This window comes from Populus alba, chromosome 10 (assembly GCF_005239225.2).
Source record: "Populus alba chromosome 10, ASM523922v2, whole genome shotgun sequence".
Classification (NCBI taxonomy): Eukaryota; Viridiplantae; Streptophyta; class Magnoliopsida; order Malpighiales; family Salicaceae; genus Populus; species Populus alba.
The window spans coordinates 21,570,275-21,582,673 of record NC_133293.1 but is presented as its reverse complement, the minus strand read 5'-3'; the positions used below and the strand labels follow the sequence as shown (position 1 = coordinate 21,582,673).

At 33.6% G+C, this 12,399-nt stretch overlaps 1 protein-coding gene and 1 pseudogene across 1 annotated transcript; both read right to left on the bottom strand.

Annotated features, from left to right (window-relative positions):
• Positions 1-479: 479 nt before the first annotated feature.
• Positions 480-3,815, bottom strand: LOC118060159 (ABSCISIC ACID-INSENSITIVE 5-like protein 2). Its single transcript, XM_035073322.2, has 3 exons — positions 3,668-3,815; positions 1,721-2,732; positions 480-814 (listed from the first exon to the last, which is right to left on the bottom strand). Exons 2-3 carry the CDS (start codon positions 2,603-2,605, stop codon positions 734-736), a joined length of 966 nt encoding a protein of 321 aa, XP_034929213.1. The 5' UTR covers positions 2,606-2,732; positions 3,668-3,815; the 3' UTR covers positions 480-733.
• A 1,869-nt stretch (positions 3,816-5,684) lies between these two features.
• Positions 5,685-11,574, bottom strand: LOC118059810 (tRNAse Z TRZ4, mitochondrial-like; annotated as a pseudogene).
• Positions 11,575-12,399: the final 825 nt, after the last annotated feature.

Here is a 12,399-nt window from a genome sequence, read left to right as displayed (position 1 = left end):
CTAGGAAGTTTCCTTAAAAGTAAGCAACAACACAGTGGTTAAACAATAGCTGGTGGTCAAAAGCAATACACCGTTGGATATGCAATCGGCATCCAATTGTCAACCATTTTTCACTTAAGTTAACGTAGCATTTTAGGCAACAGGGATTGATTCAGACGGGTAAATTTAGTTACAATCATAGGCACTAGACATTGCGTATTTATACGACAACTATCTGATCCAGCACAAAAACCACTGAAACCTGCCCCCTTGCACCCTGCTGCAGGTTTTCTCAAAGTGTGCAGTGCATTTGCTGGTTTGTGTCATTTTTTTACTGCCAGATTGCATGGTTGTGATAAACAATATATACAAGCACAATCTTCTGCTCTTCTGCAGGAATAAGCACTGTCCCTCGCTCTCACCATAAAACACTTGATAATGTTAGGAATACTTGACAATAGTGTACCAAAACTCAAAAGATGAAGCGGGGCATGTCAGGCTGAAAGAAGCTAGAAAAATATATTTTCCATTCTTTTAAAAAATCTTAGGACACTCGGACAATGAAAATTACAAATGGAAATTTCTAGCTAACTTTTCACAGAATAGATACAAGAGAAAACTCACGATGATGGGAAGCAAACTCACAGCAGTAACCGTGACAAACAGCTGCTTCTTAAGAGGTCAAAGAGTAAATTATGAGCTCAAACCAGAAATGCATTGTATCTACAAAACTTCAACACTGTCGTTTCATTTGCTAGAATGGGGCTGATGTCGTTCTGCGAAGCTGATACTTGGGTTCAGGGAGAGGGATACATGGCAACATATTCTCAAGCTCCTGCAAATTAAAGGACAACAAATCAAAAAAGTAATTAACGATAAGAAAAAGAGGAAAATGTTTTCAACCAACAAATGTCTCACATCCAGCGACAAGAGATGATATTCTTGTACTCAATGAAGTGACTGTGTACATACAAAGTGATGCCAACAATACATAATTATTACCACAAGAAAACGAAGCATAACCTTTTGCTCCACAACAACATCAACATAAACAAGAAGCTCATTCATCAAGAATCCCTTTATTTTATTCTACTTGAATCTAAAGTTTTAGAAAGTAACTAATACTCATCATCTAATTTTCTTTCCCGATCACCTATGGGGGGGCAATCTTCAAAATGTCTTACATGCCTCTAACATGAAACTAGTTAGACTGATCTTCATTTCTCAATCACAACCTACGAGGGGGGAATCTTCAAAATGTCTTACATGCCTCTAACATGAAATTAGTTAGATTGAACTTCATTTCTCAATCACATATAGCTATCCGACAATTTATAACTGATTTAAAATTTATCAAACTGATTTAAGTTCCATTTGCATGTCTGTGATTCAATTAAACCTTTGGTCTTGGCCCCTATTTGGCATTGCGATCCAACCAAGCTTTTGAAAATTTTTTAGCTTCAAATTAATTGTGTTTTTGGATTATTTTAATGTACTGATGTAAGAAATAATTTTTTTTTTAAAATATTATTTTGATGTATTTTCAAATAAAAAAACACTATGAAAAACAATTTCTACCACACTCTCAAACATATCCTTGATCACAAAGCAAGTATTAACATCATTCATTCAAATCAAGGTGGAGGAGGAAGGAGAAAAAGAAACTAAAACAGACACACATGTTATCAATATATCCAATAGAAAGGTTGCATCGGAAGGGTAAATGAAAAGAAATCCTCACCCTTAGTTTCCTCAGCCTTCCATTTTCCTCTTCCAGCCGAGAAACTTTGTTCTCCAGCTCGTTTGTGTAAGCCTGCTTTCGTGCCCGTGAACGGGCGGCAGATTCACGGTTCTTTATCATCCTCTTCTGCCTCCTCTCAACTGTTTTCTCAAACATATTTGGCACACCTCTTTTTCTTGCTGGTGTCTGTGTATCTGATAAAGTCCCCATCAAGGGTGGAGGTAACGGCACCAGGTTTTCGGGGTATGAAACATCCATCATAGAACCAGCACCCATTTGAAGTGGCTGTGGCATAGGCTGGCCTGGCATATAAACCCCCATCATGCTTTGTTGTGGATGTTGATACTGTGGTTGTGGTGGGTATTGCACCCATTGACTTTGTTGCAGAAACTGTTGTGCTGCATTTGTATCAACCAAAACAACAGAACCATCATCTTTCTTGTCCACGGATGCTTCAGCTACAACTCCTGCTTTTACCAAGAAATCCTCCAACGTCATCTCTCCAAAAGTAGGCTGCCGCTCCTTAGACTTCATCTCCTCATCACGTTTGCTTTGTTGGATGTCTTTCCAAACCTCATCAACTGTCTTCTTGCTCAGAGCACTAGTTAATGATAGGCTTGCCTGGCGTTGCAGAGCAGTTTGATTGGCGAATGGTGTACCCTCCACTTCCAAAGCCGTAGTCTGTGCAGCCTCCACTGTCCACACGTTTTTTAGAAGTTCATCAAGATTCATGCTGCTTAGGGGTTTCCCCAAGTCACCCAACTGATTTTGAACCTCGTCAAGAGTAAGACTGTACATTGAGTTTTGCCGCACCAATGGCTGGAACTGAGATTGCATATGATGACTCCTGCCATCACCTTGAGATCCCATTGTCTGCGTCCCCATTCAACAACCTTCACCTAAACATTCAAAATCTAAAACTAAAAACCCTTAACACAAAAAACTCTCTAAACCCTAAGTTTTTCTATGAACCACACTGATCCAATCTTCAAACTCACCCCACAATCAGAACCTGGAAAGCAGAGTCAACAATTTAGAAATACAGCATAAGATTATCAGATTACACTCTCCAAACTGCCAAAGAAACTCTGATTTGAAGAAATTATGAATAGAGTTTCAAGGTTTTTATTTATACTGTGCAAGACCAGAACTAAAACATCCAAAAATAATTATCTCAAAAAACCAAACCAATGACCTCCATTCAGCATGGTTAACAAAATCAAAGTAATTGAGTACATAAGCAAGATACAAAAAAACCCCACAAACAAAGATGCAGTATAAATCCCTTGATTAGGAGAACAATTTTTTTAAAAAAAAAAAATTGAGCTAGGAAAACACATACTACTACTAGAGGAGAAAATAACAAGATTCACCTCAAACCATTACCATAGTTAAAAACTAAAAACCCATAAACCCTACCAAATAAATTAGAGCAGCCAACCCACTAGAATCCAAAATGCACTGAAATGAGCTAGTCAAAATATGTATCACTGTGTCTAACACAGCACTTTGAAACCAATAAAGTGATCAAAGCCAAGTGAAACAACATACAAACAGAGAGTTATAGAGCTATAATCTTTTACATGCAAATGCAAAAGCTCAAAGCTTTAGCCTTCATTGACCAAAAACCTTAAAACCCAAATCCCAAATAACAAAATAATCCACATAATCACAACTTTTCAATAACCCCGGATTACTAGGTTTAAAACTTTTGCATGAAACATAATCCAATTCTCGAAAAAAAAAACAATCTTTGAAATATTTACATAAAGTATGAAATCAAAGTCCTCTTAAACCAGACAAAGAAACAAGAAAAAATCCCACAAATGCAAGTGAAAAACAACTACTTTGAAATGAGAAGTGCTATAAAAGCAGGGGTTTTTCATTTTTTGTGTTATATATCAACAAAGTGAAGTAAAGAAAATGAAAGCAACAAAAGGGACTTACTTTGTGATCCAAGAAACAGTGAAGTGATATCAAAGAAAGGAATTTTTGTTGCTGTTGTTGATTTCAGATAAAAATATTATTATGCATTCACGTTTAGAGAGAGAAAGGGGAGAGAGAACTCAAACACCTTAAAATGTCCAAAATTAAAACTAAAGTGTTGATTAAGTGGTCCAATTTTTAGTTTTTTTTAGTATATGGAAATCAGTTACCTGGGGGAGACCTCATGTGATTATCATGGTAAATCCCACTCATTTGCTTCTATAAGACAAGTGGCACTTTTTGGTTTATGATGAATTTAATGATTTTAACATGAATAATATACTTTTTAATTAAAGAGAAAAAAATAATTTTGATGTGCATTCCATGAATACCATTCACTTGTCTAATAAAATAATTTCATACACGAGTAACATCTTACATATCATCAATTTCAGGATAAGTAATTGTATATATAATTTTTTAAAGTGTTATGAAACACAGATTTTTAAAGAAAAATGATTAATAATTACTATGCATGTTTTAATATAAATGAGTTTAAATTTAAAAGATTTTCTTATAATCTATATTAAATAGAAAGTCATGTAAATTCCACTAATATTGCTAGAAAACTCCTTTATTTTGAAAATTTTTTCTCTTTCATTAATTGGTTATAAATACTAGTATTGTTAAATTTAGCACAGTTTGCCAAGATAATTTAATCACTCATAAAATTAGTATCTAGTTCAAGTTAGATTTTAAATTAAACTTGATAGAAATTAACTCAATTAAACTCGGTTGACCTGGTGGAGTAAATTACAATAATGTAAAAACCTTGTTTGACTTTTTTTAATTTGTTTTAAGATAATATCATTTTATTTAATTATTGAAACGATATCATTTATATTAATCTAGAATCTAGATTAACTATTGATTATGTTAATTGAGTTTTAAACTAGATCCTAAGTCGAGTTAGATTTAAACGGTGTTTGAGAGTGTGATAGTGATTACTTTTTAAAATATTTTTTGTTTTGAAATGCATCAAAATAATATTTTTTATTTTTTAAAATTATTTTGGACATCACAATAAAATAATATAATTCTAAACAAAATAAAATAAATTTAGTTGAAACACATAATTTTGACAATTATGATAGCATTTATAAACTAGTGTAACATAGAGAAACAAGAGCTCATGAAGAAACAAAAGGTATGACCTCAGAGGAAAATAACCTAAAAAATAAATAAAAAAAATACCAAGGGAGGCTTTTCATGGACCCAAAAACACTCCAAACCGAAGAGTTTTGTCCTCTACTGTAAAGTCTGGAAGTTTTTGGATCATAATAATATTCTCTCCGCGCTCTCTCGCTGCGGTTTTTCTAAGACAATTTAACCCTCTGCGGGCACGTGGCACTCTAATATCTACATGTAAAAAATTCAAACAAGCCCCCCCAACTCTATAGAGGTTCTCCATTGAGTTTCCTACCATCTTTTTTTTTTTTTTTTGTCTCAATCTGGTTTCAATGTTAATGGAATTTCCAATTGAATCCCATCACCCAAGTTTGTTAACGGATTCCGTCCTCGCACACGCACACACTTATGCTCAAAAACTATGTTATTTTTGTAGATGATTTATTGATATTTTTATTAAGAAATTGTGAAAAGTTTAGATGCACAACTCGTTGAGAATTATTGAAACTTTAGGGACTTGATCGAGACAAAAAGTTGATCATCATGTTAGCTGAAATTTGTTGTGCAGTTTCTTGTTGGCTTGTATTTGGAAGTATGGTTGTTATTATTTAAATGTTTTTTATTTAAAAAAACATGTTAATAATAATTTTTTATTTTTAAAAAATTATTTTTATGATCAGCATATGAAAATAATTTAAAAATATTAAAATTATATTAATTCAAAAAAAAAAAAAATTAAAATTTTTCAGAAGGACTTTTAAAAATTTAAAATATATTAATTCAAAATAATTTTAAAATCACTTCCAAGCACTTCCAAGTTCTCTGCTTCACCGTGTTTTGTCTGTGACATGCGTGGCACTGTGTAGTGAATTATCCCTCTTGTTGTATTTGTATTTAGTGTAATTTTGGCATCGGGTTATGATATTAAAATATAAGTTTTTTTAAAACATAAAAAGTTATAATTTTTTTATAATCAATATTTCGAATTTTAAAAGGATACATGTAAAACCTTGATTAATTAAATATTTTTAAAATTATATTTGGAATAAAACATATTTTCAGCTACACCTCAACACACTACCACGGGGACCCTTTTTTTTCTTCAAAGAAAGCAGTGTTTTCCCTTGCAAGCTGCGATAAAGATATGGGTAAAACTCATTTTGTCTTCTAAGAACTTGGACAAAACAAAAATCATATAATCTTGATAGAGCTCTGATTTTATAAGCAAAAGACAGCGACCATGGAGTTGCATCAGTAACATCATCTGATATATCAGTTCTCATCTCCTTTTTGAAAAGCAATTTGAGGTATGGAAGAACATTGGGAGCACAGGCAAATCTGCTATGTTGATACGCACAAGGTCAAAAGCAATGCGAGTTTACTGAATGCTTATCTCATCAAGTGATGGGATTTTGGGGTATCTTAGGCTGAAGTGAGTGAGAATAAGGCGGTATGCATCAGCAGAATCTCCCGCTCCTATGGCCTCCTTAGTTGTGCTGTCGTTTCTTGCTACAGCCTCCCTAAGCATCCCATCCTCAAAAGTTGCCTGGAAATCAAAATCAATCCTGTTAATTAATCATGCAGTGTTTCTGACTTTCTTTACCAAGTCTGTGAGCTTCAATTGAAGTTTAGCAAAGACGAGGAAAAATTATCCGAATAAGTACATGAGCTAACACTAAAAGTTCTAAAATAGAAGATCATAGACGTGGTGGGTCTGATCCTCATGCAACCTCCTTAAGCTGAATAGCTACCTAATACACCAAGAACGCAATTAACCGAAACCTGAAAAGGAGACACAAAGGTCTCATGGTCTTATTTTCTTCATTTGTAAAATAAAAAAGGATTTTGAAAGGCAACCATGTATATGTCACCACAATCACATGGAAAGCACGCTAAAATTTAAGCCATAAAGAACCCTGGCTTATTATGTGTTCATTCGTAAATTATGGGGCCATAGGTATTTGCCTCGTGTGCAAGAATTGTTGCTCCATGAACTGCTTCTATCAGCTCCAGGCATGGCCTAGTGTCACCAGAGTCCACAAGCTTCCATCCTGGTATCACTTTTTCAGCACTGTTGTTTCTCTCTCTGCTTTCAAGACAATATCAAATGCCTCAGGACAGTGCACAAATGGAGAACTGATTAGTTTCTCCAGCCCTGCTTCACCGAGAACTTTCTTCAAGCTCTTCAGTAAAGAATAAGCCACAACATTGCCAACAGGCTCGTTCAGTTTCTATCTTTTTGAGCAGCCCTGAGAAAAGCTTTCTTCAGAAAATGAAGTCAACCCGGAATTATTTGTAGCTTTATTGTTTATGTCCTCGGTATCACCCTCAAAAGAATTCCAAACCATGGTGTCTCTACAGTCAAGGAACTGCATATTTAGATCTTCAAGGCTTTGATATTCATCAAGAAATCGCTTAAGCTGCATTGGCCCTATAACCAGTATTGGTTCAAGTGGAACTCCCCTTAACAAATCTTGCTAAGGAGCAAGTATTCTTACTAACCCAGCATGATGATCAGCTTGGATACGAGAAATCCAAACACATGTCAGATTTCTCACAGCATTGTCAGCACCCTCCTTCCCATATCTGTACTCAAAAGACAACAATCATAATGTTTGAGGAATAAAAATTGGCTTATCATAATGATACAAGCTGTATTTACTAGAATTTAAGACGCTGCCTTCTTTTCAGTTGTGCTATGGTGCCTTCCCCACAATCTACCATTGATCTCCCTTCAAGAAATGATTTGAATAGATGGAACTAACATTACGATGCTTAGAAGGTTCAGATGAAACAGTTCCTAGAAGAAAAATCTATAAGTCATCTCTCTGTACATTTTCCAAACATGTAGGGAGAGTGTTCCCATCAAATGTTTGGACTTCGAACCCAACTTTAGCATCTTGAATGAAAGTTGTATCCACTTTTGTTTCTCAAGGCTTTTTCCAGAACTTGTTGACATGCTGGGCAGCATCTACAATCTCAGGAATATCTATGAGCAACTCATTGATGACATCTGAATGGGCTATGAGACTTGGAACATTGGATTTGTCCAATCCAAGATGAGCATGAGGACTTAAATTGAACTATGAAAATATGTTAGTAAAGAAACACTGTTATTAAAAGGAAGGACCCGAGGAGTCTATTGTATAAGTTGAAAATCTATTTTGTTGCATTAATGAAGAAATAACCGTAGTTAATACCCTAGCTACAGAACAAAGAAATAAACCTGAAAAGTTGGGCGAGACAGGTTCACAAAACTGGTTTTTTCAGAGAAGCGCTTCATGGTACACACAGGAAAAGAAAAGCTGGAAGTACTATATTGCTTGGTTTTATACACTCTCTAAACTCATGGCTCTCGTGTCAAGTGAATTTTGTTTAGCATTTTCAGAAATTGTTATTGCAGGGAAATCTTAAGACATGGTTTAAAAAAGAAGGCACTTATTGGACAAAGATAATAGATAAACTTGAGCTGGAAAAGTAAGGTGGAAAGGTAAAGGTTTTTATACCTTCAGGAGATGTTCAGCAAATATGCTTTGACAAAGCTTTGAAACAGGACCCTGTATAACAAAAGAAATTGATTTCTTGGTCAGCCCCATTTTTTTTTAAGAATGACAACAAACTCCTGAGAGTCCCAAAACCTTTCTCTAAGAGTGAGAGAAAAACTCACTTGAAGCAGGAGAGGGCTGCATTTCATTATTATGGTAATGAAGGGACAAACAAGCAGGAGTAGGAAAAAACTGGGGACGCAAATAATTAAGTTGTGCAGCAATTCTTGAACTAGATTTTAGGATTGGATTTCCTGCAAATAACAAGTGTACCCAAAAGCAATCACCAAACAGTCTAGGGGCATGGAAAAACCTTTCAAAGAAGTGTCAAGGAAGGTACTCACATTGCATGGCCAGCCATGACATGCTGAGCTGAATATAATTTCTGAATCCATTTATCATAACTGGGACTGCTTACAACAGAAGCAGGAGTTAAATGAATGATACAATTTACAACCTTTGTGCTCAGTGGTGGATTACCAGATAAGTTTGAATAATAACCATTAAGAGACTCCGAGGATAATAGAACTCGTGCAAGAGATTCTGTTGGGCAGTCAACAATAAAAACAATAGGACCAGGAATTGAAGGACCAAATACATCACTTGGGTGTACCTAAACAATGAGACAACAAATCCATATGTTAAATCATAACATGTAGCAAATTTCATACATAGAAAAACATATAAGAGGACCTTAAAGTTTTTTCTTGTAATGCAGTGGTATGCTGTCGCAAGTCACAAAAAACAACCTAGACTTTTAAAAATATATGTAGCAGTACCGGTAAGGATCAGGATCGTTCCCACATAAATTATCTAGCCTAGTTTTGTGCTACATGAACAAAAATGGGGGCTTTGAGTATAACAAAAATAATTTTAAGAAAAACAACTAAGAAACAACTCAAATTAAAATATCAAAATCAATCAAAAGAACAAACTTTGGTCTAAGTTAACATCCACCATCGGGTCTTTTACAGCTGATTATCGATGCAAATATATATCATACTTTTAATATTCTCCATTGGAGCTATTTTCCTATCTCTCCTTAGTTGCAGTTAATTAGAAAACAAACAATCTAATTAACCCTAATTACTAAACAACTCAAGACAAGCACTAAAAATTTAATCTAGTAGCAACCATAAGAATTAAAGAGATTTTAATAAAGCTAAACAATATAAGCACAAATAGTTGCATTTAATTTAGTCAAATACTCTCCTAAGACTTACTAATTTATGAAGTAGCAAATCATTAAATCTTAGTTGCTTCACAAATTAGAGAGATCAAACAATTATGGATTTTATATCTAACTTAGCAGTAGATTGCAACAAATAATAAACGAGCAGGCCTCCAAGTAATTAAATGAGACAATCACGAAAATAGACACCAAAGAACATTTAATATTCAAAGCACCTGATTTGGCTCAATAATTCGTATCCCTCAAAACTCAAAACATGAAAGTTGCCAAGCTTTTTCTTAGGGTTCCATAGCATTTTGAATCATCTCAATCAAAGCTTGTGTGAGAGAGTTATGCCCGGATTACGAAGGAGTGATGAAACTGTCTAAAATCATCTAATTAACTTTGTTTTGCCCTTAACACTTCTATTTACATCCTGAATCGAAATATAAAAATAATGAATATATTTAGGCATCAAATAGGTATAAGACACTAAACATTACGGGAGGAAAATATGACATTTTGCATTCTCATTATGCTGATTTTGAACTCACCATAATATCTAACAAATCTGACTTAACAGAGTCTCCACGTTGCAGTATTCTATACTTTTCCTTGACTGTGAGACCAAGAGCATCAGCTTTTTCTTTGTTGAATTTTCCCCTAATTTCATGCAATTCACAAACATATATTACAGATATCTCACAAGGCTTTACATGTGATCCTTCCAAAAGATGTGGTCGCAAGAGAATTGCTGATATTTTGACAGCCTTATTGTCAACAAGAAAATGGTGGTCATCAAAGATGAGTTTGGTGTGAACAATGGCAGCATGTGGGATGAAAGACTTCATCGCTTCCATCAACAACTTAAGATCTGAAGAACCCCACAGATTGACCTTGGAAACAAAATAAACTATGATTACGATCAACTTCCTCTACAATTCGCAATTCATTAGAGAACAAACTATGGCAAAGAAGGCAGGTATATGTAAAGAGAATTTGATGATACTTGCAGACATTCCTTCTCCCACGCCAGCCAAAGTCAGAAGCAAGCCCATGGGATAGGATAAAATCTTAGTAATTAAGCCGCTTTTATGCAACAACCATTGCTTGAACACCCTAATATTAATGAATAAGACTTCTTCTCAATAATCATATTGAACTACTAATTTCTTGTTTGTCAAGACTTGCAATTAAAAGAGAATTTAAGCCTATAACACAATATATAGCTTATCTACCAAAAGTGTAAAAAACATAAACCTGGAAGTCCACCTGTTGTCTCCGGGCAGACACGAGAGAGATACATAATCAATTTAAATTTAAATCCACAACATCAATAATCCCACCAAAACCAAAGCAATGGAATTTCACCAAATTCACACCAAAACCGAACATTCTTAAATACTACAAACATTTGATAGCTTAATTTTATGCTCGGCACAAAATCTTTGCAATCCCTGCAAACCCCAACATCACAATCATTGAAAGCAACATCACACCTTCAAAAAGTCGCTCTCTTTAACATCAAATTACAGCACCAACCCATTAACGATTACCACTCTATCATTAAATATAAACCTTTGGTTGTCAAGAATGAGCAAAACTGAAGGCAATGTATCATGAGTATCCATTCCAGTCCCCAAAATCCAATCAAGAAACCAAAAAAAAACACTATGATCACAAAAAAAACTTATATTCCTCCATAAAAGAGAACCTTTGAAAACAAAAGGAAAAAGATAAAATACCTGAACATAAGCCGTGGTGTTGACTGCATCACCATTGCCATTGTTTTGCCTCAACTTCTTCTTCTTGGGCTCATGGCTGCTCTCACTTCCCTCAGCTCTGGACTGGTTAAACTTGGAAGTTTTAGCAACGTTTTCCATGGAAAAAGAGACACCGTTTTGGCCTCTCTGTCTTTCTTTGACTCTGCTTTTGCTCTTCGTTTTAAGGCTTTACAGTTCGGCTGTTGAGCAAGAAACTAACAGAGGGATGAAAAGGAGATGAATGAAACTAGATATGTTGTCCGCGGGTCGTAGCGGGCCAAGCTATTTTTTTTTATGTAAAAATATTATACGTAAAAAATAAATCAAGTTTCAAGTAATTGGTTAAAATAATAATTTAAATAATAATAAAAAATAAACCCAAGTTTATTTGAATTATTAAACAATTCAAAGCTGTCCTGACTAAAGAAAAATCAGAAAAAAAACTTTAAGAAAAAATCAATTTAAAAAAAAAACAAAGAAAACTTAGATAAATTCCTAAACTTAATATAATCTAAAAAACTCACAACTTCTAGAATCATGAATTTAAATTCAATAAAGAAACTAAAAAACCCATTGAAAATAAAATCTAAAAAAAAATTATCCCAGAGAAATAAAAATATAATTAAAAGAATAAAAATTAAAAATATCATATGGTGGTGAAATTAAATATTATTTGTAATATAATAAATTATTTATAAATTAAAAAAAAATACGGGATTAAAGAGAAAAAAAATTATTAAGGGCTAATCATGAATTTAAATTCAATCAACAAACTAAAAAACCTATTAAAAATGAAATCTAAAAACAAAAAATAAATAAAAATATAATTAAAATAATTAAGATCAATTTTAAAAAATTAAAAATATGATATTGTGCTGAAATTGAAAATCATTTGTAATATAATAAAATATTTATAAATTAAAAAAAATATATGGGATGAAAGAAAAAAAATTATTAATGGCTAACTCAATAGAATCAAACAAAAAAAAATTAAAAAAAGATAATAAAACAAAAAAATGACAAAACAAAAGTAAAAAAAAAAATGATAAAAAATAAAAAAACTATCAATTTAAAAAAAAACCCAAA

Excerpts from the sequence above, each read along its gene's own strand:
- LOC118060159 (XM_035073322.2), bottom strand. The coding sequence starts at position 2,605 with ATGGGGACGCAGACAATGGGATCTCAAGGTGATGGCAGGAGTCATCAT. Across the intron at positions 815-1,720 it reads GAAGGCTGAGGAAACTAAGG|GAGCTTGAGAATATGTTGCC; the intron begins GTGAGGATTTCT and ends TTTAATTTGCAG.